This window comes from Planococcus citri, chromosome 5 (assembly GCF_950023065.1).
Source record: "Planococcus citri chromosome 5, ihPlaCitr1.1, whole genome shotgun sequence".
Taxonomy (NCBI): domain Eukaryota; kingdom Metazoa; phylum Arthropoda; class Insecta; order Hemiptera; family Pseudococcidae; genus Planococcus; species Planococcus citri.
In genome coordinates, this window is record NC_088681.1 from 55,879,908 (window position 1) to 55,907,807 (window position 27,900).

General features: G+C 32.3%; 6 protein-coding genes across 6 annotated transcripts in view; 3 read left to right on the plus strand and 3 right to left on the minus strand.

The window, feature by feature from the left end:
• The window catches only part of LOC135847171 (uncharacterized), a 354,358-nt gene extending 350,144 nt beyond the window's left edge, over positions 1-4,214 (minus strand). The window contains exon 1 of the mRNA XM_065366607.1: positions 3,915-4,214. The gene's annotated coding sequence lies outside the window, so the exon portion shown is untranslated. The remainder of the gene's footprint in view (positions 1-3,914) is intronic.
• Positions 4,215-6,318: 2,104 nt separating this feature from the next.
• LOC135846800 (microsomal glutathione S-transferase 1-like) lies at positions 6,319-7,499 on the plus strand. Its single transcript, XM_065366082.1, has 3 exons — positions 6,319-6,789; positions 6,870-6,949; positions 7,067-7,499. Exons 1-3 carry the CDS (start codon positions 6,667-6,669, stop codon positions 7,314-7,316), a joined length of 453 nt encoding a protein of 150 aa, XP_065222154.1. The 5' UTR covers positions 6,319-6,666; the 3' UTR covers positions 7,317-7,499.
• A 1,811-nt stretch (positions 7,500-9,310) lies between these two features.
• On the plus strand, positions 9,311-10,839 carry LOC135846799 (microsomal glutathione S-transferase 1-like). Its single transcript, XM_065366081.1, has 3 exons — positions 9,311-9,574; positions 10,361-10,461; positions 10,546-10,839. The coding sequence occupies exons 1-3, from the start codon at positions 9,332-9,334 to the stop codon at positions 10,793-10,795; spliced, it is 594 nt and encodes a 197-aa protein (XP_065222153.1). The 5' UTR covers positions 9,311-9,331; the 3' UTR covers positions 10,796-10,839.
• A 3,203-nt stretch (positions 10,840-14,042) lies between these two features.
• TBC1D16 (TBC1 domain family member 16) lies at positions 14,043-17,753 on the minus strand. Its single transcript, XM_065365763.1, has 12 exons — positions 17,307-17,753; positions 16,968-17,157; positions 16,705-16,814; positions 16,365-16,568; positions 16,067-16,283; positions 15,853-15,973; positions 15,631-15,770; positions 15,389-15,532; positions 14,823-15,009; positions 14,597-14,703; positions 14,282-14,498; positions 14,043-14,192 (listed from the first exon to the last, which is right to left on the minus strand). Exons 1-12 carry the CDS (start codon positions 17,410-17,412, stop codon positions 14,064-14,066), a joined length of 1,872 nt encoding a protein of 623 aa, XP_065221835.1. The 5' UTR covers positions 17,413-17,753; the 3' UTR covers positions 14,043-14,063.
• Positions 17,754-17,938: 185 nt separating this feature from the next.
• Positions 17,939-23,916, minus strand: LOC135846577 (N-acetylneuraminate 9-O-acetyltransferase). Its single transcript, XM_065365762.1, has 14 exons — positions 23,571-23,916; positions 23,389-23,485; positions 23,042-23,321; positions 22,844-22,963; positions 22,636-22,770; positions 22,330-22,565; positions 22,123-22,254; positions 21,898-22,046; positions 21,654-21,823; positions 21,333-21,569; positions 21,148-21,254; positions 20,856-21,072; positions 20,555-20,773; positions 17,939-18,325 (listed from the first exon to the last, which is right to left on the minus strand). The coding sequence occupies exons 1-14, from the start codon at positions 23,734-23,736 to the stop codon at positions 18,200-18,202; spliced, it is 2,391 nt and encodes a 796-aa protein (XP_065221834.1). The 5' UTR covers positions 23,737-23,916; the 3' UTR covers positions 17,939-18,199.
• Positions 23,917-24,315: 399 nt separating this feature from the next.
• On the plus strand, positions 24,316-26,612 carry LOC135847484 (nucleolar complex protein 4 homolog A). Its single transcript, XM_065367026.1, has 10 exons — positions 24,316-24,533; positions 24,633-24,729; positions 24,795-24,994; positions 25,069-25,315; positions 25,385-25,576; positions 25,661-25,721; positions 25,787-25,897; positions 25,971-26,134; positions 26,202-26,395; positions 26,478-26,612. Exons 1-10 carry the CDS (start codon positions 24,435-24,437, stop codon positions 26,592-26,594), a joined length of 1,482 nt encoding a protein of 493 aa, XP_065223098.1. The 5' UTR covers positions 24,316-24,434; the 3' UTR covers positions 26,595-26,612.
• Positions 26,613-27,900: the final 1,288 nt, after the last annotated feature.

The window sequence follows — 27,900 nt, forward strand, 5'->3', positions numbered from 1 at the left end:
TTAAGAAATTGAAATATCCAAAATAAGGGAAGAATAAAATGGAAATTGAAAAATTTTTGATTCAAAATATGAAAAAACAAGCAATTTTTCCAAAAATACCTTCCAAAATATTTTCAGAAAGGGGAGCCCTAAAATTTTAGTTCCATACTAGTTAAAAAATAGTAAAAAAAGACAATAGCAAGACAATTTCTCAAATTTTATATTTTTTGAATGAAAGCGGGATTTCCAGATGTTTAGACGTTCCCCTCCTTCCCTCAAATTTATCATCACTTGGTAGAAAATTTTTAGAAATTCATACTTATTTTCAAAAAAAAAATAAAATAAGAAAGAATAAAATATGGGAAGCACAAAAATTTGTAGGGTTTCTCCACTAATGGGGGAACCCTATTAAAATCACCTCGAATCATTGTTCAAAGTTCACCATTTTGTTTAATGATTCAAAAATAGAAGAAGTGATCTAGTAGGCTACAAAGTATCAAACAAGCAGGACATCATGAAAAAAATCTGATGCTAAGTTACGCATCACAAACTTTCCGAACATAAAGTAGGTATTGAAAAATCGCAAAAAATGAGAAACACCCAGCCCGCCATGGCGATGCGGCATATTCATAAAATAATCACTTTAAAATGAAGCGTAACTAATTCGGACCGCGCCTTATGCGTTTCTACTGCGGAGACGAAACATATTGTGTGATGTTTACCATGTAAAGACTAAGTCATGACAAATGTTGGATTTGCTTACGTTCATTTTTCGCATTTAAAGGCTCATAAAATTATATCTATGGCACTTACAAACTCCAAATTCTTATTGTGCCGTCTTTACCATACTTCCGACCATCTCTACAAATTTCAATGAGATATCATCATTAGCTCGTCTTTTATCGCGTTTACAGACATTTTTTGACACATACATGCACACACACACACGCACACGCATTCACACCCCTGAATTTTCCCAAACACACCCGAACATCTCTGAGCACGCATTCACACCCCTGAATTTTCCTAAACACACCCGAAAATCTCTGAGCACGCATTCACACCCCTGAATTTTCCCAAACACATCCGAACATCTCTGAGCTTGCATTCACACCCCTGAATTTTTCCAAACACAACCAAAAATCTCTGAGCACGCATTCACACCCCTGAATTTTCCCAAACACACACGAAAATCACTGAGCACGCATTCACACCCCTGAATTTTCCCAAACACACACGAAAATCACTGAGCACAAATTCACACCCATGAATTTTCCCAAACACACCCGAACATCTCTGAGCTTGCATTCACACCCATGAATTTTTCCAAACACACCCGAAAATCTCTGAGCACGCATTCACACCCCTGAATTTTCCCAAACACACACGAAAATCACTGAGCACGCATTCACACCCCTGAATTTTCCCAAACACACCCGAACATCTCTGAGCACTCGTTCACACCCCTGAATTTTCCCAAACACACCCGAGGTTCAAGGAGGTCGAATACAAAAAAATAGGTAGGTATTCGAACTCAGCATCTTCGAAAACATCACAAACGTCGGGTCACATGCCCTTTGAAATTTTAACCATGTTTTGGAATACCAATTGATATGAAGGGAGTGAAGGAGGGAGGTTCAGAGGGGTCCGATCGAGAAAATGAATAAATATTCGAACTCAGCACCTTCGAATAAGTAACAATCGATATGTCACTTCACTTTTTGAATTTTTTTGAATTTCGACGAAAATTGTGATCCCTCGTGCCCCTCAGGAAGGCTGAGATCTTATTTTGAAAATTAGTTCCTTGAAAAGAGATTTAAAAAACGTGTATTCTGTAATTTTTTTAAATTTTTTTACGATAGTCTTCAACTTTCGTAATCATCAGGAAAAGTTGGGCTTCCGCAGTGAATGTTCAATTTTGAGATTTTTTAGGTATTGATAATTATTGATCTTGAATCTTGAATCCATCTCTTCGAAACCCTCTAAACAGATTTACTACAAAAATCGATCTTGAAATATGGTGTTTCAAAGTTTGATGGTTTCGTTTTTAAAAAATCGTAAACATGTTGAAATTTTGAGCCTCTTCACACATCACCTTAGACAGAAACTATATAGATCATTGAAGGGAACTTAATGAAAAAATTGTGTTAAATCGCAAGCTCCGACTTCTTTTCATTTTTGAGTTGGTATGGAATAAGGCTAGCCCAAAAAAGTCAACCCAATAACTCGTAAAAATATTCAAAAATGTAAGAAAAACCCGTTTCTCAACATTTCTGAGGGAATTCAGCCCCCCTCCTCTATATACCTTTCAATACTATATTCACTTCAATTTTTAACAAAAAAAAAAGTTCTTCAACCAGGGAGATCAAATTTCAAAAATTTTCTTTCTTTTTCTAGGGTTTTCAAAGTTTTTTCCAAATTTTTATTTTTAATGGAAAAATAGAAAAAAAAATCGAAAACCCAATTCCAATGCCAGAGGTTCTTCAAAAATCACTCTAAACCGAGCATTTCGATTACGAAACTTATTTGCAGAGAAAGGACAATTCATAAGAGTATTTCTTCATCTCATAGTCTGTCTGAGAAGACAACAAACCCAGTACAACATTCATCTTTACGATCGTCTTCACAACGATTTAAAAAAAAATATGTAACTGCACTCTCTGCATGGGTTCGAATGCGAATGATGATACACTAATATATTTATCAATGCCAATGAGCACCGAAGGTCGTTTCATTTGCAACATTATTACAAAACGTAGCAATATATTGTCATAATCTGTAATCATTTAGTATATACATATAATAATACGAGTACAAAACGAGAGAAACGAGGATAATAATTGAAAAGCTCGATAAAATCTCACATGTATCCCGCAAGAGCTTACCATAGGTTGAAATTTGACACGAGAGGTATAAAATTTTAAACCCAACTTGGACAGGCTTTAACATCAAAATGTTGTTTGCAATGATGCGATAATCCTGTCAACATGTCTATTTTCATTTTCAACTCGACGACAGTTGAGGTTTTTCAACGCTAAAATTCAGGATTATGGAAAAATCCGACGACATTGGCAATAGATAGTGGAATTTCAATTAGAGAGAGGATTTTTTTTTCAAAATTAAATTAAGCTGGCACATTATTCGGTGCATCGTGAATTTAGTTCTAGAGACCTGACGAGCATAGTAAAATTGCATCGTTATAAGAATAAAATAAGTATAAATCAAAATTATACGAGTACCAACGATGCGACGGCCAGAAGACGTACAACGAATAATAAAACGTTTCGTATAAAAATTATTCTAAACGAATTACAAAATTAAGGAAAACTTTCCGAAGAGTGGAATTTTTTTCTATTTTTTTTTTTTTAAATAAGGTAAAACTAATCAACGTTAACCAAGTTCAATATTTACGTTGCTTCGGTGTGGCAAAAAAACACCAACACCTGTTTCGTTGACGTAAAACGTTGATTTGATTTGAATGTGTGTCAAAAACTTGATAGAAAAATTCCAATACATACTTCTCGACTGGATTGAATTTATTTTAAAACGAAATCGTAGTTATTTCGTAAATAGGTTTTTTTTCGACATTACAGACATTGTAAAAAATAAAAAAAAATGTAATTAGTTGATTCGAAGGTATGATGAGATTTTGCCGGCAATCTTTAATTAATCATCAAAGTCGTCTCAAATTCAAACGCTGAATTTCTAATTAAATATTATTGTAAGCTTTTAACCCACGTTAAAAGACTACGATTCGGTTTCGAAAGCGAAAGTATTATTTTAATAAAGCTCCAGTCAAGTTCTAAGGCTTCTGTAAATTTTCGATAAAAGATCCCACGCTGAGGTAAGTATTGTCTTGAAGTATTCGATGATTTGAAGCAAGGAAATGAATAAAAATAACTCTAGATGAATAAAGATACTCTAAGAAAGCTTACCTTTCTAAACTAATGATGTAAAAGTCTTCATAGTTGTTTATTTGAGCACTTTACACGTGTTTTGAGCACAATCACACACGAATTTTTTTCAAAAAAATTTACACATTTACCATGGTTTAATCAATCGAGAACTGATATTTCATAAAAGCAAAAATTACCGACACAATTTCATCGAATTATTCTACACAAAATTAGTATTAATAATAAAAATAATCCCTCGAACTTTTTAATACTTTCGGCAAAAAGTTCACTTTTCACTTTTCTGTCACAATTTTTTAAAAGTAAAAAAGTGATAACAAAGTTTGCATTTGTAGTGGAGATCGTCGTAGAGAACACAAATGTACCGAGGGAATGTTCATCTTGGAAAATTTAACGAACAAAATGCATCGAATAATTAGAAATGTGTTGAATTATTAATTTATTTTTACTCGAGACGTCATTCAAATGTATTTTTTACCAAAATTTATCGGGAAAATGTAAATTCGTAAATAAATTTGCAAAAGGAAAATTTTCTTGGAAGGTAAACTTTGTTTCGTAGTGTTGGCCAAACTGCTGTTATCATCAAATATCTTCATTTTGATTGGTTGTAATAGTGATTTCGTCACGTAGACGAACATTGCCGAACAGCTGATTGTAGGAAAATGATAACAGCGTTCTTTTTTTAATTTTTTAAAAAAATACTGAGAAAAATCAGAAACGTGTACAATTTTGACCAAAACGGGTATTTTTTTGCAATGAAAAATGACGAGGAAGATGACAAGATGATTACTTCACACTTTCATAGTTTGTAGTTCGAAATTCATACCAATATTCGTTCAAAAACTTGAAAAGGGAATGCCTTCCTTAGGTACATCTGTCAATAAAGAATCAGGGGTTGAAACTGTTAAAAACCCCAAAACCAAAAATGAAGGAAAAACCAAATATAAATCTGTTTTGTGCAAAACTCAAAACCAAAAATAAAAAATATTTGGTCAAAACAATTAACCAAAAAACCAAATATAAAATAAGAAACAGTCATGAACCAAAACTCAAAACCAGAAATAATCCTTGCTGGTTATTGGTTTTTTCTGTTTTTTTTTTTTTTTTTTTTACATTTTTTTCGCCATTAAAATTGAAAATAATTATAAATCAGAATTTCATGTTGCTGTTTTGATTTGCAATTGCAGGTATTGATCGTGAAAATTGAAAAAAAAACTAAATAAATTTGGAATGGTTTTCTCTTTATTTGCAGAATTGATTGATCATCAAATGATCAAAATGAAAAAAATCCAAGTTTTGTTTTTTAAAAAATTTTAATGTTTATTTCGTCAGCATTAAATTTGAAAAACATTGGACTTCACCTCATTGCCAGTATTATCAAGTGTACTTATACTTATGTAATGTTTTGCATGTTTATTAGTAGAATTCTACTAATAAACGTGCTTGTATTCGTTTCTATGTATTTAGAAACGAATACAATTAATCAATTATACTATTATACTAATGTCTAATACTAATACTAAACTTCCCAGAATTCAGCAGCATAATGCCTTGGTAAGAAAAAAAAAAAAAACAAAAAAAAAACTGAAAACTAAAACCAAAAACTCGAAAAACCAAATACAAGTATGGAAAAACTGAAACCAAAAACTCGAAAACCAAATATAAAAAGTGAACAAAACCAAAAACCAAAAAACCAATTATCAAAAGCTGAAAACTGAAACCAAACCAAAAACCAAAAATCAATTTTCAATCAGTTTCAACCCCTGTAAAGAATTGAGATGAGATCATTCTGATCTTGAGAGTTGAGATCTTATTTTTTTGAGTACCTATCTACTAAATTATCATATTTTGGCAATTGTTTTACGTCTTAATTAAAACTATGCGCAGTGTTTCGTATCATTCTATCATTTCTATCTATCCTAGATCCAATTTCAGATAGATTACATTACGTAGAAAGAGTGTGAAACACAAAATTGTATCACGATACCAACCAACTACTTGTATATGTGATAAATGTTCAATCTCAATAGCATAACCCATCACTCTTGATGGTTTTGACTTCTTGAGTAATTCTTAGAAACAATCAATTTACCTACTCCGTTCGTAGATGCATAATTTTTCGATATTTTAAAAAATATAATAAAAACTGCAATGACGTAAATGACAATAACATTTAGCTTAATTTTTCTTGCATTGTCTCTATTTTGTATTTAATGATATGCTCAACATTATTTTAGATACCGGTAATTGAACGGATGAACCAGTTGGGTATATTCTATTCATAAATTTTAATGAGAGACAACTCTGGCCTTCAAGACGATAAAAATTCATAATATGTAATTAATCCTAGTTCCGAAAATACGCGGAATACACGCGATTTTTTTTCAGCTTACCTATTTTAAAAAATCGCGAGGTAATGCTTCATTGAAATGAGATAAAAACTCGTGCAAATATCAGCAAAAAGACCAATTAGGCAGCTCGTATCAGTAGAAAATGATGAAATAATTTTTCAACTTGCAGTACCTACTCGAAATATCTTGAAAATTCTATGGTGAACCATAAAAATTATGGAATCACGTTACGTATCATGAATTTAGTATTTTCGCCAAGTCAACACTGGAGATTACAAACACTTTATTATTTTTCGTTGAAAAACACAGCACAGTTGAGTCCTGAAACACACCGGTGTTCTTGAAATATTTTACGATTATCGTTCATTTTTTACGTTTAATTTTCGGTGAAATAGCTAGTTTTTTATAATAATTCCGCAGTCATGTTGATCACGTTGGATATAAACGAAATGGTATTCAAATCCTTTCTATTTTACGCTTCTATTTTAGTAGGCAAAACGATGATAATGTCACCACTTACTGCTAGATGGAGATTCAAAAAACGAGTAAGTTTTGCCTAAATACTGTATTATTTTTTTCATAATTCTACGTCGAGGGAAGAATATACCTGAATGTGTGATTATAGGTGTTCATCAGCTCAGAAGATGCTCTCCTGAGAGGTTCGCGAGTCGGTTACGATGACGAAGATATCGAAAGAATAAGAAGGTATTATAAAGAACATCAATTTTATCGATTTATTTGTATCATACCTACCTGCATGGATTATGAATTTACAGTTAGAGACGTTAATTAATTTAAACGTAATGTTTTTTTTCTATACAGAGCTCATAGAAACGATATCGAAAACATACCAATGTTCTTATTCGCTGCACTAATGTACATGTTGACAGATCCGGTACCATGGGTTGCCATTAATTTATTCCGGCTGTATACGTTATTGAGATTTATTTATACTTATGTTTATGCTATTCGTGTATATCCACAACCTACCAGAGCCATAGTTTGGGGTATGAGTTACTTAATTAATTGGTATATGATAATTAATTCTACTGTGAAATTTGTTTCTTTGTGAACCGTTGATCTTTAGTGTGAAGACTGATTATCGTAGGCATTATATCATATATTTTAATGGGGCATTTTTCAATTTTATTCGTATATTGTTATTTTTATTTCATTTTGTTGTGTATTTATTTAAAGGCTCGATGTGTGTAAGAAGGTATGTTGTATCGGTTGAAATGAAAAGTTCTGCATTTTATACGTATAGTTTTTCATTTTTTTTCCCACTTGTATGGCTTTAATCTGTTCGAAAGAATCCGTAGGTAGTGGCTATATTTATTGACCAGTTTTTCTGAGGGAATATGAGTTTATCATTTTCTCTTTTTTCTTGATTTCTTGTGCTTATTTTTGGTACTTACTGAAATTCACTAGAAATTAGAAGTGAGAACAGGTGGATTTTTTCAACAATAGTAAGTCGTAAGACAATCAGTTCGAATCGAATGATCGATCTTAGAGTACCTAGGTTAGTAGATATATTTTCATTTCTGATTTAAAAAAAAAAAACAAAACATTTTTCCTGTTTTTTTTTTTTTTTTTTTTTTAATAATGTAAAATGACCTACGGGCGAAGTCAGAATATTCCATAGGTAGTCTATTAAATTCCATTGGTGCAAAAATTGCAATAGTTGCATAATGTTTGTGGATCGTTTTGCAAACTAATTCGAATAAAAGCTCATTCGATAGATGTTCTTCCACTTATTTGTAAACTAGGTACTCATTTAAAACAATTTTTTTAAATTATGTGATCCAGAAATCTATACGAATATTAATGAAAATTCAAAAACTCGAATGTAGATCCAAATTGAAGACATAATAGAACACAGATTGCTCAATGAAGAATGCTCAAATTGTAGCCATCATTCCTCTGAATAACAACAAGTCGGTTCGCTATTTTGTATTTTATTTTTACCTCAGTGGCCGGAACATCTCACACTTTCATTTACGCAATTTGCGTAATTCCTCAACCAGCACAAGCTATAATATTCATTTGTCACGTGCTGTATGATAATCGCCAGGATCATTTTACTCATAAGTACTAACATTTGACACAAGTGAATGATTTTCCATGGAAAAAGAAATCATTCTGTAGATTTATTAGATCGTTGCTAATTAATTATATCGTTGTTGTTGAATCTAATTGCGTAGCTATAGATGACGAGGAGAAAAATATTACCTACGTGGGGAATCCTCAGAATTTAATATGACGAGATATTTGTTATTTAAAATAAACATTAAGTATGATGGAGCTGGCAACCATGCAGGAAACTAGTTTTTCACGTTACCTTCGATGTGGAAAATTTTCCATTTTAATTTTTTATTTAGTTGGTAACTTCGATATAACCATAATGTTGTTTAAAATGCATAAGCTGTTGAGTTGAAGGCATTCGATGGGTAATTTAGTATACAGTGTGCTGTTGAAATATGACAATTAGGTAAATGATAGGCCACATTAAATATGTATTTTTTGTTAATTAAGAAATACATTTTCTGATTCTAAATTTTTTCGAGGGGAAATGAGTAATGAGATGGTTAAACTAACCCAATTTTGTAAACTTTGTATGGAGTAGATATGAATATTCAAAATTTGACTAATTGTAAGGAAATGTATCATAGAATGTAGATACTTTCAGAAGGTACGAATGAAAACGAGCTCTTTCAAAGCAGTATCTATAATTTTTTTGTAATATTAACAGATCTCTTCAAATCTGTAACATTTCAGGTACTCATCTTAACCCTTTTCGTGAGTACATTCGCCTTTCATTTGACGATCGAAAACTCCAGAGCTCCCATTTTCACATCTAACGAAAAAAAAAAAAAAAAAAAAAAAAAAAGGAATCTGGTTTTAATACCAATCTACTTTTCGAACTTTCTATTAAAATAATTACACATCAAGATACACATACTCGTATAAATGTGTATGCAGCATTTATATACACTGCACCTCATTCCTCAACGGTCTGTTAGAAACATTGAGTATCCGTTTTACTGCGTATCAGGTCATTAGGTATTAATTTGAACTTGAAACCGGTTTATGAAAATTACTACGCGTTTATTTCATTCCAACGCTGGCCATCGTATCACATTATACTTAAAATCAGAAGTAACAAGTGTATTGTACGATACCAACGTTGTTGTGTTTTTTACCCAAAAAATTATGGTTGAAATAAACTTGGAAGACCCCGTTTTGAGGGGGTTTCTGTTCTACGTGAGTGTTTTGGTGGCTAAAGTATTACTGATGGCATTTCTAACCGCTAGGCAGAGATTTACCAAGAAAGTAAGTGGTATTCTTATAGATTCTAATTGTTTATTATTAGCACGTAGGTAGGTATTTAGGTATAGTAAATATTTACTGTAGAGATCTATTTAGGTTGATGAACTCTGTGTGTAGGTTACCTATTCCTTTGATTTTGAAATGCTTAAGAAATAAATTTCAAATTTCACCGCATCGTTGGTGCTTGTGCAAAAAATATGACTGCTCGTTGCATATCTAAACAAATGAAGTGTGTTTTTGATACGATAACGAGGTTGAAAATTGCACATATTAGATTTAGAATCCATGAATAAAAATTAGGTGTTCTCAAGCACTTTGTTAAGTTTCTTCTCTGTTATTTCGAATCACTTTGACGTGTAATCAGTTCGTTTATCATTATAAAACGACTTGAACGGTAACTCGAATGATAACCTACTCGAAAATTTCCTATTGAAGTTGAAAAAATACCGGCGAAGTAGCTTAAAACATTGGCTTTCCAGCAACTAAGTACCTAATGAACAGATAAAGTAAAGTTGTACCCTCTGTCTCTTAGAATGAAAAAAAAAAAATAAATAAAAAAAGTAGGTACCTATACCTAATGAATAAATATGTCGAGAATAAATCACAGGAGTATAAAACTAAAAATACCATACTCACGCGACCTTCATTACAATGTGATCATAAAAAATTAGAGATACTATCACGTTAAATTTCAACTCCAGCGCACGCAATAAACTTACCTATATGCCTTATACATATGTATCCTAAAATAAAATTGAATGTTTAATTTATTTCATGCTGAATTTCTAGGTTTTTATTTCATCGGAAGATGCATCAATGGCTACAAGGGCTTTACAAATGCGAGATGCTACAGTCAAATATGACGATGATGACATTGAACGAGTTAGAAGGTACCTATAGATGCCAAAATTATTTTCGATGGAATGCTGGAAACTATTCGGGGCACTAATTGCGAATTTTAATTTGATTTACAGAGCACATTTGAACGATTTGGAAAACATTCCGGCGTTCATTTTTATCGGATTCGTTTACGTTTTGACAAAACCTGATCCATTTGTAGCCTTGAATATATTCAGGCTTTACACATTGTGCAGAATACTCCATACGATTGTTTACGCTGTATTTGTCATTCCTCAACCTAGCAGAGTCATTGTTTGGACAATCGGTTATGCATTAACGTTTTATATGATCATAATGAGCGGTGTAACTTTCTTTAATCCTTAATTTATATATGTATTAATAATAAAGAATCTAAAAACAAAATGAAATATTTTCATTTTAAAAATTTATTTTCTGTCTTGTTTATGGCAGATCATTTAGGCTACCTATGTTTTGTTTTTTCAAATAAGTAAATATTTACCTGAAAAATGAATCATTGTAAGATCGATTTTTGATTCTTTAAAATAATGTATCATCTGACTTTGGTTTGGATCGTCGATTCTGTGATTACATACTTAAACATGTCAAAAAATTGAACACGTCTTTTTAGAAAGTCAACGCTCCCAATTCTTTTTCTTTTTTTTCTTTTTTTTTTTATTACCTATATCTTAACTTAATTTATGTATCGAAATATTTCACTAAAGTCATTCTCATTCAAAGTTACCAAAAAGTTTGAAATTCTAGTAAAATTTTACAAAAACACATGATAAGGTGCTGAGAATTTTTAAAATCAGTAAAAATTGCCCAAACTCTTCAAAGCTTAATTATCTATGTCGAATATGGAAACTTTCCTCGGCAAAAATTCAGTTTTTTGGCAATGTTGCATTAAATACCAACAGTTTTTGGTCAAACTTTTCAAAAAAAATTGGTATTTTGTCTGAATTGTCCAGAATTTAACTCACAAGGGAACCTCTTGAGGTGTCACACTCCGATTTGAACGGGACTGCGATTTTTGGAAAGAGCATAGTCTAAAACCCCCAAAACCAAATTTTCAGCTGCCCAAGTTCATTTTTCGATTTTTGGCGAATTTTTGAAAATCCAAAATTGGCTGTTTTTGGTGATTCATGATTTTTTTAAAAGTAGATACGTATTTGCTCAGAAAAAATGGTCAAAATAAGTCCCAAAACTAATATTAATCACCCAAATCCAAATTTCACCATTTCCAGTCATTCTGGAGCCTCCAGCGCGATTTTTCAATTTCTCCAGAATTTTGAATTTGCTCCAGAAGACGTGAATATGAAGTTGGGCAGCTAAAAATCGAGTTGTATATTACACTCGACCTGTTTAACGAGTTTATCCACATTTGAGCCGATTTTGAGAGTGACACCTCAAGAGTGGTTTTTTGAAGTGTCACTCTCGCTCCAAAACGGCTGGAAATGGTAGAAATTGCGCTCCGGGGGTTAGTTCTTAAAGAAATGCAGCGATTCGCACAAATTTCAAAAATTTCCTCACAAACGGTTATCTTTTGATTTTTTGGATTTTTTAATTTTGAAAAAAGCTGGTCAAAAAACCACTTTTGAGGTGTCACTCCCAAAATCGGCTCAAATGTAGATATATCTACTCATTAAACAGGTCGAGTATATTACACAATTCGATGTTTAGCTGCCCAACTTCATATTCACGTCTTCTGGAGCAAATTCAAAATTCTGGAGAAATTGAAAAATCGCGCTGGAGGCTCCAGAATGACTGGAAATGGTGAAATTAGGATTTGGGTAATTACTATTAGTTTTGAGACTTATTTTGACCATTTTTACTGATCAAGTGATCAAGTACGTACTTTAAAAAAAAAAGCACGAATCACCAAAAACAGTCAATTTTGAATTTTAAAAAATTCGCCAAAAATCGAAAAATGAACTTGGGCAGCTTCTTTCCAAAAATCGCGGTCCCGTTCAAATCTGAGTGTGACACCTCAAGAGGTTCCCTTGTCAGTTTTTTTTCATCAAAATTGCAGAAAAAAAACTTTTTTTGATCAAAACTGTATAAATTACCACTTTTTTGAATCAAAAATCTGTTTTAGATGTCCGAATTTCCACAAAAAACTTAAAATAAGAAATCATCTGTGCATTGCTCAAAATTGACAAAAACACTGTGTTTTTTTTTAAAATAAAAATTGCCAAAAAGGCTTGATTTTTCAAAAATTGAAGGCAAAATGTTTTATCAAAATTTCCAAAACATTTTCCTTTCTTTTCACTAAAAATTGCAAAAAATCTACTTTTTTCTAAAAATATTGTAAAACAATTTTTTTAATTGTGAAAATTGGTTGTTGTTTTAAATCAAAATTTGCAGGAAATTCTCTTCTTTTTTTTGCCAAAATTGCAGATTGAACCTTTCAGTCTTTTTGTTTTCTGACATCAATTTTCAGAAAGCCTCAAGCTTTTTTGTCGCGGAATGTCTGCTTTTCTTGATAAAAATCGCAAAAAGAGATCTATTTTTATCAAAATAACAAAATCACTCAAAAGTATTAGGGGCTACCATTCTAGCCAAAGTTGAAAAAATCTCACTTCTTTGTAAATACTGTAATAAAAAATACCAATTTTGTGTCGAAATTACAAAAAAGAATGTTTTCCATGAAAATTGTCAAAAAATCTTATTTTTTTGCCAAAATTGCGAGAAAATTCCCCTTTTTTGGTCAATCAAAATTTCCAGATAGTCTTTCTTTGTTTTTGCAAGAAATCTGATTCTGATCTTTTTGTCTAACATCTAGAAATATCAGTTTTTATCAAAATTGCCAAAAAATCTTACTTTTTTGCCAAAGTTGTGAAAAATTTCAATTTTTTTCAAAATCAAAATTGCCAAAAAGTCTAGATTTTTTCTAAAATTATATTTAAAAAAAAATACTTTTTATTGGTCAAAATTTCCATTTCCATCAGTTATTTTTTAGTTTTCTGTCACACAAAAGTCTGTGTTTTTTTTGTTAAATGCAAATGCAAAAAAATCAGTTTCTCATCAAATTACCAAAAAATTTTATTTTTGGCCCAAAATCGTAAAAAATTCTATTTTTTTGTAAAAGTTGAAAAAAAAAGTTCTCTGATTTGTCAAAATTATCAAAAATCCTGTTTCTTATGCCATAAATCCATTATTAATGTCAAAAATTTTTGTTTTTTTTTTTCAAAATTTGAAAACTCTTCTCAATTTGTTGGTCAAAATTTCCAGAAAGTCTTGCTTTCTTGTCGCAAAAAAACTGCTCTTTTTCAAACTTCCAAAAAAACTGTGTGTACGTGTTTTTTTTGTTTTTGTTTTTTTTTCTATCAAAATTAACAGTCGAAAATCTTTTTTTTTGCCAATACTCGTATTACGAAATGCTTTTCTTTTCTGTTGAAACTATAAAAAAGATCCATGTGTACTAAAAATTGCGCAAAATTCTCTTGTTTTTAAATCAACCATCAACATTTTTTCCAAAATTGCTGAAAGAAAATTTTTGGTTTTAAAATTAACATTATTATCGTAAATGAATGACTTGCATTCACCACGGTACTTTTTCCGAATTCTATTTCCAAGTCTATCGAGGAAATAAAAATAATCGTAAGCCCTCTATTTAAAAACTTAAATTTATTCACGCGTGTTTTTTTAATACAAGAATCGTAGAATTGTCCCAAATATCGGAATTACTAGTCTGGCACAAGCAGCTCAATGTCGATGGTATTTCTGAAAGTGATCTGAAAGAGTCGAGCAATTCTCTGGCCTAGGGGAATACCAATTAAGTATACAATCTGCACATTAATATGTATCAATTCGAGTAAGCTTAATAGGTATGAGGTAGGTATTTCTCACTTTAGCAAGTATAGCTTGACCATCCATACGCATAGCCAATGAACTAAAATAAAACAACATGTCGTCCGAATTTAATTTCTGTTTCATGACATCTTCGGAATATGTGACGATAATTGCGAGCGATATGAATAAATGGAAGTAATTAGTGAGGTAATTGGACCAACATGTTTCCCATATTTGAAGCGCCATATCGAACGGGAATTCTCTTTTGAAACACCTGAACAAATACAGAATATTTATTGTTTGGGTAATGAAAGAAGTACCTACCTACGAGTATTTTATTCCAGAAACGAAATATGAAATAAAAATACTTACAGCAAAAGCCAACGATGGCAAAAAAGTAAATCCATGCCGTTTTGCTGAGTGTTTAAATATTCATAAAACGACGTATGCATTATACGAATTAATTCGCGCAGATATTCCTGGAATATGAAAAATTACCTTTGATATCAGGATTAGGGCGAAGGTTTATGGGGAGAAGTAATTACTCGGTTTGAATTTTAATTAGGTAGGTAGTACATATGTATAAACAGAAACACACCAGGTTCTTTTCCATATCGGTATCTGTAGGTGTACATACGAATAGGCATCGCTTCATTAAGCATACGAAACACCAGAATGCTTCCGCTTCGTTTTGAAGTTCTGATAAAATTGGTGCTAGTAAATCGGACATGCCTTGGGAATATCCGTAATCGTTGTAAAGTACTGCATAATTTAATAAAATGTTCCTGCGAAAATAAAACGTACTCGAGTTAGGTATTTCTACCAATTGGTAAGTAAAAGTATTTGGGTGAATCTTGAGAAAAAATGTGGGAGGATTTTGACTAAATCTAGTGAAAACCTTCATTTTGAGTTGAAGGTCACTCAGAAAAAATTTCAGCTTCGAAACATCGAAAGATATCATTTTTATAAAATTGGAAAAATATTTTAGAATGCAGTGTTGCCAAATTTTTCCTGTTTGAGAGCCCATATTTCCCCTCCAGGAGTATTTCCGGAGCCAAAATTTTTCCTGAGGGACTTTCAACTAAAATTGAAAGTTTTCACTAAACTTGATCAATATCTTCCAACATTTTTTTCACAATTCATAGGTGATTGAAAACAATTTACTGCATGGTTTTCAAGTTGGGGTTTTCGTCACCGGTGTAAAAAGAATGAGATCTGTCTGTTCGTATAACATCTTTGTAAATAAGGTATTCCAGCTGTTTGAAAAAACTGTCGTCAGCTGCGTTCAATATGTCGTTTTTGATTTCACTAAAAATTCAAAACAGATACCTATAATTAATTTAAAAAAAAAAAAAACAACAACGAAAAACACAAGATAATTCCAATAGTCTGCTTGCTGCTCTTACTTTACAATTTTATACTTTTCTTCTCGTATTATTTTCATATCATTTCTTTCTTGAATCGTCGATTCGAGTGAATAACAATTCAATAGGAAAGGCCAAACTATTTTACGAAGGTTTTTATGCAAACCACCAAAAAAAACAGCCTACAAAAAAATCAAAAAGATAAATCGGTAAATATGTAATAAATAATAATCCATTTTTTTTTTTTTTAAATGAATCACTTACTTTCCGAAATAACGTTTCATCTTCTATTTGTCCTGATTCATTCATCAACCCATTCCACATTTTAACTGACATTTTTGGGAACTGATTTTTAGCTGCAGATTTTACATTCTTATTCGGTGGTCTGCAAAAAAGGATACAAACATTTTTTTTTTAATTTAAAAAATGGATACCTACTTTGTATCGTAATTATTGTATTATTTAAACGAATACCTACCCAGAAATAGTGAAATGCTTATAAACCATTTTTTCATCCTTCATAGAAATAGAATCAGATACGAAGGAATTCCACTGCTGTAAGATATCTTGCAATTTTTCCAAGCCACCGTGATGAAAATGTAAGATTTTGTATTGATTTTCTTTCGACGTGATCACCAATTGGCCACTTTTTTCGCTATTTTCCGCGAAAAATATCCTTACGCATTTCATCTGTCCTGTAAAATTAATTATATTCGAATAATAAACTAGCACAGCTCCTTGTTTTCTTAAACTTTGACTCGCAAGTACCAACTTACCCAAATCTATGGAAAATTTGGAGTAACTTTTAATGTCATCTTTTTCATTGCTGTAGCAATAATCGTTCTCGTTGAAATCATCGTATTCTTCATTATCACTCTGTTCTTCTGAGAAAGACATTCTAAATCTATTTATCAACTTCCTCTTTTTATCGAAATGTTCCATGTTGTTGTTCGTCGAATTAGAAACAAACAGATTATTATCTGAAATAATGAAATGCAGGTCATTTCTCACTTCTTTTTTTTTTTAATAAATCTTGGAAATCTTTTACAAATTATTATTGTTTCTGTACTGTCTAGAAAATTGACAGTGAATAGGAATTGGTAGGTATCAATTCACCTGAATGGTTTTCAAATTCTATTTCATTTTCATCACGAATAGGTGTGCAGTTGTCCTTATTTGAACCATGCTCGTTATCATCAAAGTTGTTGGATCGTTTCAAAGTGGAACTAAAAAAATAAAATAAAATAAAAGATAATCAACGGTCAGCCTTAACCTTAACACACTTTAGCCAGGGTAAAATCACTCGTATTTTACCTACTATCAAAAGAAAAACTCGCAAACTACTTTCTATTTAACTGAAATGATTACTTCGTACTTGCCTGGTACTTTTTTTTGAATTTTTATTATTTTTGAAAATATAATTAGGTATCCAAGTTAACTGCAGCGTGAAATTATCAACTTCATTTTTCTTCGATGATTTATTACATTTGTACGATAACGTTAAATAGCCTGGATGATGGACTGTGGTCCGATTCGAAGCGATTGAATGAACACAAACATTATTTTTACCTGTAGAATGATATCAAGAATTAATGCATCACCTCATCTTTTATTTTCTGCATCGGTAGATAAATTACCTACGATAGATTAAAATACTCGTGCAAAAATGATAAATGCATCGTGTAGGTAGGTAACAAATTAATTATTCTGTAACTTACTGAATACGATATCCTCATCTCCATACGAATCGAAACTCCTCTGCTGGGGTTTTTGATGGAATAAAACTGCAGCTTTTTTAATAACATTTGATAAAATATGATCCATTATACTATAGAAAAAAATTATCTAACGCTAATGCCATTAAACGGAACAACATTTGTTATAAAGATGAACATTATTATTAACATGACGCCTTCACCATCGTTCAAATAACTCTACGCGATCGGATTCGAAAACAAAAATATTGCATTATTTACACAAGTGTCGAATAATATGTTCGATAGGTACTGTACTACTGTAGTCATTAGAAAATCAAATTCGTGCGCTCGTAGGCTGGTTTCTGGTAGTCAAGCTTCGACTTGTCGAAGAAAATTGAGCTTTTCTTCCAAGTGTTTTCTTCTATGCCTAGTTCGACTGCTGTTTTAAAACGAATGTGTTTATTCGAACGAACTGTAGAGTGTGATAATAAAATTCTTCGGGTTCGAAGTTCTTTTTTGAACCAATCGGAAAAAATTCTCGACTACGTTCTGTGTTTAGTAAACACAGCTACGATGTTTCATTGGCTGAAATAATTTTAATCGAACGCTGTAAGTTTCTTCATCAACCTTCCACTTTTGAAAAAATATAAACATTTTTAAAAAACGAAATATACTTTTATTATTTTTAAAAATTTGTTTTCTCTTATACAGATGCAATATAAATGCTTTAAACAAGGTAACCCATTTATTAAGAAAAATAAAATAGTGTTTAAAAAAAAGAGGTCCGTCTAGTTAAGCTCCGTTCAATCATCGTAAGGACCATTCTTGAATATCTTGATCAATAATCGCATTTTAGGTCAAAGGAATGTGATCCGTCAGTCTTTCAAAAAATATAACACTCTGAGCTCCCAAACTCAAAACATACCATCTCTAATACCCACAGGTATAAGTAAAATTAAGAATATAAATAAATTCCTCAGAGCTAATCGCCAGTTCGATGGCACCGCATAAGGAAGTAATTTACGAGTAATATCGTTCAACTGTGAACAAACAACAATAAAAATATTAATCGTAATTCGTAGTGAATAATCAAAATTACACTTATAAGGGAATCTCTCGAGGTGTCCACCCCAGATTTGAACGGGATCGTGATTTTTGGGGAAAAAACGTGGTCTGAAACTTCCATAGCCAAAATTTCAGGTGCCCAAAATTGATTTTTCGATTTTTCGCGAGTTTTTGAAAATTCAAAACTGACCGACTATTTTTTGAAAATTAAAAAAAAAATCAGTAACAATAATTTACTTAGAGAAATTAGTCCTGAAAGTAATATCAGCTCCCTCGAATCATTTTTCATTTTTCTGGTCATTTTGGAGAATCCAGTGCGATTTTTGATTTCTTCAGAATTTTAAAACTTCTCCAGAAGGGGTGGAAATCAACTTGGGCTGCTAAAATTCAAATTGTGGCAGCATTCTCAACTTTTTCAAAGGATTTATCCAGATTTGAGCCTATTTTCAGGCGTACACCTCGAGTGCGTTTTTTTGACCAGCATTTTCATAATGATAGAGGATAGACAAATAAGTGGAGAATGCTGATTTTAAAAAAAAGAATTTGAGATGTTCGCCTGGAAATCAGTTCAAATGCGGATAAATCCTTTAAAAAGGTCGATAATAAGCTACAACTCGATTTTGAGCCGCCCAAGTTAATTTTTAGGTCTTCTGGAGAAATCAAAAATTGCGCTGGAGGCTCCAAAATTACTCCAAAATGCGAAATTCGGATTCAGAGGGTTAATATTAAACAAGATACAGCAATTCGTGCAAATTTCAAAAATTTTCTCATAAACTGAAAAGAGTTGATTTTTTTCTTCATTTTTCATTTTCAGGTCAAAATCTGGATTTGAGGTGTCCGCCTGGAAGTCGACTAAAATGTAGATAAATCCTTCAAACAGGTCGAGGATAAGCCACGACTCACTTTTTAGCTGCCTAAATTGATTTCCACACCCCCTGGAGAAATTTAGTAATTCTGGAGAAATCTAAAATCGCGCTGGAGGCTCCAGAATGATTGTAAATTGCGAAATTTGGATTCCGGAGGTTGGTATTAGACAAGATACAGCCTCTCGTGCAAACTTCAAAAATTTCCCCACGAATATAAAAATTTCGATTTTTTAAATTTTTTCTTAAATTTTCTGGTCACAAAAATGCACTTGAGGTGTCCGCCTGGAAATCCACTAAGAGGTGGATAAATTCTTCAAACAAGTCGAGGGTAAACCACGACTCAATTTTTAGCTGCCTAAATTGATTTCCACACTCCTTGGAAAAATTTTGTTATTCTGGACTCTGGAGAAATCTAAAATCGCGCTGGAGGCTCCAGAAATGCTCAAAATTACGAAATTTGGATTCTGGAGGTTGGTATTAGACAAGTTACAGCCGTTTGTGAAAATTTCAAAAATGATTATAAAAATTTGGATTTTTTGAATTTTTTCATAAATTTTCTGATCAAAAAATGCACTTGAGGTGTCCGCTTGGAAATCGACTAAAATGTGGATAAATTCTTCAAACAAGCCGAGGATAAGCCACGACTCAATTTTTAGCTACCTAAATTGATTTCCACACTCCCTGGAAAAATTTTCTAACTCTGGAGAAATCGAAAATGGCGCTGGAGGCTCCAGAAAGTCTCAAAAATGCGAAATTCGAGTTCTGGAAATTGATGTAAAACAAGACGAAGCCATTTGTGCAAATTTTAAAAATTTCCCTACAAACAGGAAAATTTTGACTTTTTTGAATTTTTCTTACATTTTTCCAAAAAAAAAAAAAAAAACACGTCCACCTGGAAATCGGCTTAAACGTGGATAAATCCTCTAAAAAAAAAACGAAATTAAGTCACAGCTCAATATCCAACTGCCCGAATTGATTCCCACGTCCTCTGGCGAAATTTCGAACGTCTGGAGGAATCAAAAATCACTCTGAAGGCTTCAGAATGGTTCGAAATTGGGTAATTCGGTTCAAAGGAGTTGATATTTACTTTCAGAACTAATTTCCATGATTTTTCCTGAATATGCTTAAATTTTTCAAAAAAAATCGTAATTCGTCAAAAATAATTAATTTTGAATTTTCAAAAATTCACCAAAAATCGAAAAATCAATTCAGATAACTGAAATTTTGATTTTGGAGTTTCAGCCCATGCTCTTTCCCAAAATCGCGACCTCCTTCAGATCGAAGGCTAACATCTCGATACGTCCCCTCATCAGCTGAAAACAAAAACGACCAACTTACCTCGTACGAAATACACACAAAAATATACGAAATGACTAGAGCATTGACAACCGGGTATCTAGGTATTAACACAAGAACACCGTTCGAATCCGCAGACAACCAGATGTGGAAATGCGATACGAATAATTCTAATGAGATTCTGCCGAAGAAAGTAAACACGTGCGAGAAACGCGTTCGTAAAATACCCGAAACGTTTCTCAATAAAATATAACATACAATCTGTAACAAAAAAGGCCCATCCAAAAACATTAATAAAACAATGAATCGTGGGAAAATATCATAAATGAGAAGTTCAACTCACAGGTATAATAGATATATACGTCTGAATATCGATAAATTCGAATCGATTGGGACACATTATAGCGTAGGTGGAGGTAGCAATTAATCCTAGAAGAGCTAAAATAGCCACAAAAATCGATACCCTGGGAGAAAATAAATTACTGTGATTGTTATCGTCTAAAATATTATATCTTTGAGCCAATAGCAGCAGGAATGCGAAAGTTGATCCGTACAAAACACTAGAAAAAAAATCAGAAAATTACATCACGAAGGGTTGAAATAATTTATTACTCATTTTGTCTAGATTTGCATACCTGAATCGATCAATTTTCCATCTAAACCACCAATCTTGAATATTATCGTCGATCGATACAAATAACGCTTTCCATGGTCTAGTGACGAAAATTTTCTCGAAAAATACCTACCAAAAAGACACATAATTGGTAATAAAAATTTGATCATGTTGTATAAATAGAAAAAAAACAATTTCAATACTAACCTGAGACATATATAAAATACTAATCGATATAAATAGGAACACAATTTTCATTAAAACATAAGCATATTGAACAGGTCTGGATTCAGACGAACTCGCCGTCACTCTCGGTGGTAAAACGAACACGATGTAGAATAACAAGAACCAGAATGTCACCACAGGTACGAAATAATAAAATTGATACGGTCTGTTCATGCAAAAACACAGCACTGCTGTTAGAAAATTAATCCTAAATAATACCTGAAAAAATAGATCATTTTAACATCAATTTCGACCATTTTAACAGAGCATCGCTGATTTGATTCAATAGTTACGAATATTTACTTGAAGGCATCTTATTAAACCAGCATCGTTTCTGTACCATAAATACGTAAAGTGGCCGAATCCACTAATAAATAAGTAGGCTGCTGCCAAGAGAAGAATATGATTATAAATTGGAAGCTGGTGTTTGGCTCCGGTCATTTGATAAATTAATATCACCAATTGCATCCAACCTGATTAATCACCAAATTAATGAGTATTTCGTTTTAAAATACGTTTGCAAATTATTTCCAATGAGATGAGATACCTTTCCATTCTTCGGTTTGATCTCGATTCATTATTTTAGTAAATCGACTCTCCTCGGTGAAAAATAATCCTAATGTAAAAATGTAACCCAAAGGTAACCAAAAGCTTACTGCTGAATAATACTTGTTCTCTTTCATAAAGAAATTTGTTCTGTAACACACAAAATAGAATTATCATCTTGATTTCAAAATTTGCTATAAATTAGAACGAAATATCTCAAACACACCTATCACATAGATAAAAATAAGCCACAATGACAGCTAGTTTCGCCATCGACGTCATAATTATTTGAAAATTTGGAAACTGTACAGTGTTAATGTAAATTGGCCTGAACTGCAATAACGTTCCAATGACCAAGCTGAAAACAAATACTCCAATTATTATTTTTGAATATTTTTTCAAACATCTTCATGTATAATCAATTATGTTTTACCAAACGAATAAAATAAAGAAAGCAGTTAGCTGAATATAAGTATAAGGTTCAGTTGTCGCACAGCAAGTACCATCATCGTGGTTCATTTGATCATTGCAATACATATTGAGTAAAAGCTGAACGTCTGTGTTCAAAGCTTCAGCACTGAGTTCAATGCCTTCGATCATTTCGTTTATTTGACCTTGGGCTATTAATCTTGAACTTGACCATAGTTCAACACAGCTGGACCGTAAAGCCTGCAAAAAAGAATTGAGTAATGATGTGCTCATCGATGATGAAGGAGACTGAAGAAATGGAAAAACGAACCGTTATAGTAGCTGTGTTGTATTCATCGATGATCGCATTAGTGATCATGGAATTGGTAGAGTTGAGCTTTTCTTCATTTACAGGACCTTGAAGAACCCATAAAACACGAGATTTTTTGCAGATTTCTTTAAAAGGCTGTAAAATAAACCGAATTACTCGAGTTTCTATGTCGTATCATCGAAGGGTGAATACGTAATTGAAAACTTACAACGATAAGTCGGGTAATATTAGCAATAAAATCGTTGACTACTTCTCTCGATGCATTTGAAGCTTTTATCGACCATGTCGCACATCCCATCACAATAATACTAGGCGGTTTCTCAGATACCTATTAAAAAAATGATCAAATTATTGGATCAATTCGAGGTAGTCGTAGACTGACAACTATGATAAATCGAACACTTACTTTCCATTTATTGACTAAATCCACAACGGATTTAGATATATAAGGAGCCCAAATGTAATCAGCTTTAAAACGTAACTTCGCATCAGAATACGTCAAATTGGACTGTTTGTAAAATGGATCGTACACTACCCTATCTCTGTCCACTGACGATATTTCTTGAGGTGAAATGAAATGCTTCACAAAGGCACGATATTTGTCTTTAATCTTGTAGTCTCCGATGAATGCGAACGTATTGTCATGGCCTAAGAAAGCTAAATACTTCATACAACGCATCCGGTCACTGAAAAAAAAAAACTCTGAATAGAATTTATCGACGACTACGATAGGAGTATAAAGACGAGTATTACGTTTCTGTGTACACGTGCATCATGCAGCCGTAAGGTTGCCATCCCATGTCACCTTTGTATCGTCCATCTGAAAGTAACCATCGACAAGAGTCTTTTCCTGGAATAGAATTTGACGATTGAATATTAAAATCCATGAGATAAACGATTAAAATTAATGAATAGAACAGTGAAGTTTGGCTTACCATATCGTAAGTGAATATAAGAGTGATACAGGAGTAAAACTATGACTAGAATGAACGCAATCCTCTTCGCATTTCTAGGATTCACTTTTTCAACGACTTCGGTGACATTACGTTCTTGAGAATTGTACAGAAGAGGCTCCAGCAGAGCGGAATCACTTTGGTCCATGGTGCAGAGATGGTATCACAGCATAACGAAGAGTAGTGATTTTTAATAGAATACTGAATCGCGATACTATAGAATTATTCACATATCGTAAGATCGCACATTTTTAGACATTTGAGTCATAAATGCAAGAAGAAAAGTAATTAATTCGGGAAAATAAGATAACATTATCACAGGTCAAAATTCAAACCACCAAGAATAAAAAAATTGAAAAATAGTTTTGCCAGGTTCATTCAAAAGATTTCGTAAATCGCCTGAAAAAATCGACCAATCAGAGAACGTTCTCAGAAATACGTCATAATCTCAACGACCAATCAAAATGCGGGAAACTGTAATCACCAGTGTTGACAGAATAGAATTGAAAAAAAACAAAAAATAAAATTCAAAATTTGTGAAACATAAAAAAAATTTAGAGCTTTTTTATTACAATAATAAAAATGAGCAATTTTTTATAAATTTTCAACTAAAAAAGTGTTTTAAAGCAAGCTGTTGAGCTATATTTCGTGCAACGGAGCAAAAGTTTGCACTCCACAGGCCCAAAGCTCACTTCGATTTGGTAACATTGGATGGAAAAAATAACAAGCACGTGTTTTGATTGCTGATAAGCTCATCATAAAATTTTGTAATTTTGTAATTATTATAAAAATTCATTCAATGATTATGTTCAATTGAATATTTTGCCATTCTAAATACATCTCACGATGGAAGACATCAAAAGTGCAATCATCGAAAAAGCGAAGGAGTTCTTGGAAACGCGAAAAAACTCGGATTATTTGACCGAAATCCTTGACGATCTTGACGTAAGTTCCTTATCATATCATATTTTTCAAAATAATTTATTATATTAGGAAAAATATTATTCATGCCCTAATTTCACTCGTATTGTTTTCTGTACGTAGAATTACCAATCTACATATGAAGCAATTTTAGCATTGGAAATGATATTCTCAGAATCGTTGAAAAATCGTTCCATGTTAACGACCGGTGATTCTACAAGTATGATGTTTGTTCTTCGTACTCTTCCTATTTTGAAAAAATATTTGAATTAATTTACGTTTCAGATAATGCTCCATCTGAACACGTATCGTGGCTTCGAGATCAGTACGAAACTACGTGGAATAAACTACTGAACTTGATGTACGATAAAACAAACGGAGAACAGGCTGCACTTACGTTGTTCAAATTACTCGAACATGAAGGGAAATTCCCCCTGGTACCTCCTCAAAAAGGCGTTTATTATTTTCCATTAGATAAATTAGAAGTAAGTTGAAGTTGCTATCGAGTTAAGATCAATTTCTAGAGAGATTCTAATTCGTGTGTGTGTTTTTCTTGCAGATTATTTTGAAGCAGTATTTCAACACGAAAATTACTCAAGGAGCTTTAAATCAGTTGGACGAGTTCACGAATTATATCGACGTAGTTTATTATTTATGGTTACTCGTTCCGAGTATTTTGACGAAAATTAAGAAACTAGACGAACCGTTGAAAGCTAAAATATTGGATATTTTGAAAGAAGTACCGATACCTTCGGAAGAAGAGTTACAAGATTATGATCCAGAAGTACTCTTATGCGTTACTAAAAGTAAGTTTCGATGAATTAATAAGGATGCATTGAAATTCTGTGATTAATCGTGTAAATTTTGATCCACAGATAAAACGAAATTCAAACCGAAATACGCAGCGATACAAGAATCGATTCATAATTTATGGAATATCATTATAAAATGGAATGCTACGTCGAATACTCATAAAAAAGTATTGGTACTTTTAATTGAAAATCTAATGGTACATCTTAGCAAACCTATTTTGACCATGGATTATTTAATGGAATCTTTGAATGCAGGTAACCATTCTTTTTTTTCAATCATTATAAGAGATTCGATAGAATTTTTAATAATTTCAAATTGATCTCGATGTTTGAATTTAGGTGGTGCTGTGTCCCTTCTAGCATTACAAGGTGTATTTACTCTCGTCAAAGATCATAACTTGTAAGTAAAAATTTATTATTTCGATGTTCCTTTTCATAGCATCTGAAAATTAACGTTGATTTCAGAGAATATCCAAATATTTATGGAAAATTGTACTCGTTCTTCCATCCAAGTATTTTTTACACGAAATATAAAAGCAGACTCTACGTTTTGACCAATATTTTCTTAAGCTCGACGTAAGTACACTCCCCATTCTGAAGTTCAAAAATTGATCACCACTGAGAATTACATTTATTCAATTTTTTACAGACATTTACCAGAAGCTTTGGTCGCATCGTATATGAAACGTTTCGCTCGCCTTTGCTTATGTGCTCCACCTCAAGATATCATTATACTATGTGCTTTCATCGGTAATCTTCTGATAAGACATTCCGGCCTGAGAAAAATGATCCAGCATCCGGAAGGAGGATCTGGTAATTTATCAGAATATCAAATTTGCTCATTTTGTGCAGTATTTTAACGAACGATTTCTTCATTTAGTGTCATCTGATCCTTATCTCGAAGACGAACTCGATCCGATGAAAACTAAAGCAATGGAAAGCAGTTTATGGGAACTGAAAACTCTCGAACAACATATCCTACCTCAAGTCTCAAATGCTGTGAATTTCATCAATAAACCGTTACCTAGTGTCGAATGGGATTTGACTCCTTTAATCGAGAAAACGTATAAGGATGTGAGTATTCGAAATCATATTTTTATTAATTAGTGCTTTTCACTGTTCGAATTTGAGTAATGAATAAATTTTTTTATTCCAGGTGTTCGAGAAAGAATGTAAGAAAAAAATCCAAAAAGTGAGCGTTACTTTCGAAAGACCAGATTCGTTCGTCGTTCCTAAAACGGATTATTTTTCAAATTTGTGGAATTTTAATTAATAAAATTAGGTATGATAATTTTTTTTCTATCATTTTTTTTTATTCGTCGTACGAAGAAGAAACAACCTGAAAAAGTGTAATCTTATTTCCAAATAAAACGAAACGAACACCGACCATTTAACCCACGAAATTAAATCGTTTATCTCGATTAACTCGAATAGGAGGATAAAATTAAACCAAATGCTCATTTGTCAAAACACCCTTTAAAATGACGATTCACTTCCTTGGCAACCTACACCAGTTGATCGTCCAGGAAGAGGAAATGACAGATGAAAAAAAGGAATTTACACGTTTAGCCAATCTTTTATGTATGTACTACAGCAGCAACGGTATCTCGAACCTGGAGAAAACTCAACGCGATTCCAAGTCTCCCACGATTTGAAAAAAAAAATACTAAACGTTCGATAATTAATTACCGTAGATAGACGTTCGACATAATTTTGAATAGTTTAGGTGTCCAGAACGACACGTATGGCGAGCTATTAAAATACATCGGAATGAAACCGAATAAAGCAGGGAAATATTTGTAATCTGTGGGCTTTGTAGTCTGTTCTCAATGACGGGTTTCTTCGCGTTTATCCCCTCTTTTATCTAGATAAACAATGAGAAAGAATAATGAATGAGTTGACTCCGCTGTAAGAAGCGTGTCCGTTTCATTTCCTCTCACTTCTCTGTGTTGGATGCTGCACGGTGAAGCTTTCGGTTTAGTCTCATTCAGTATTTTATTCGTTTTACTAGTCGAGTGGATATGTAATAAATAGGCAGGGTACATTTTTCATAAAGAGATCAACTCAATCGGCTTAAGGTTCCATAATAAAATTTCTAGGTACCTTTGTCGAAAAACATGATTTAACACAGGCGAAAAATCAAGAAAAATTTCAAAAAGCATTTTTTCAAACGAAAACAGGTTCCAAATTTTACAATTTTAAAATTGTAAAACTTAATCATCTGAATGTAATTAGTTATTTAGTTCATAGGATTGCACTCGCCTACAATTAGTAAATGTACCTACATGAATTGGTGCATAAAAAATGAATTAAAATATGAAATTCGGCCTTCTTGGCCCGCTGGATTTAAATTTAATTAGAATACCTATTCGCTTTATTCAAATTCACAATTGAATTCTAAGAACCTCGTAATTGTTTCTAATTATCTAGGTACTTATTCATTTAATTATCAGAAATATTACGACACACGAGATGTTCAGTATAGTGTAATTTAATAAAATTTGTTGTATTTTTCATAATTTACCTATTTAGACATCCGCCAACTCTTTTTCGACGCCGATCTCAAGGATTTTCGTACA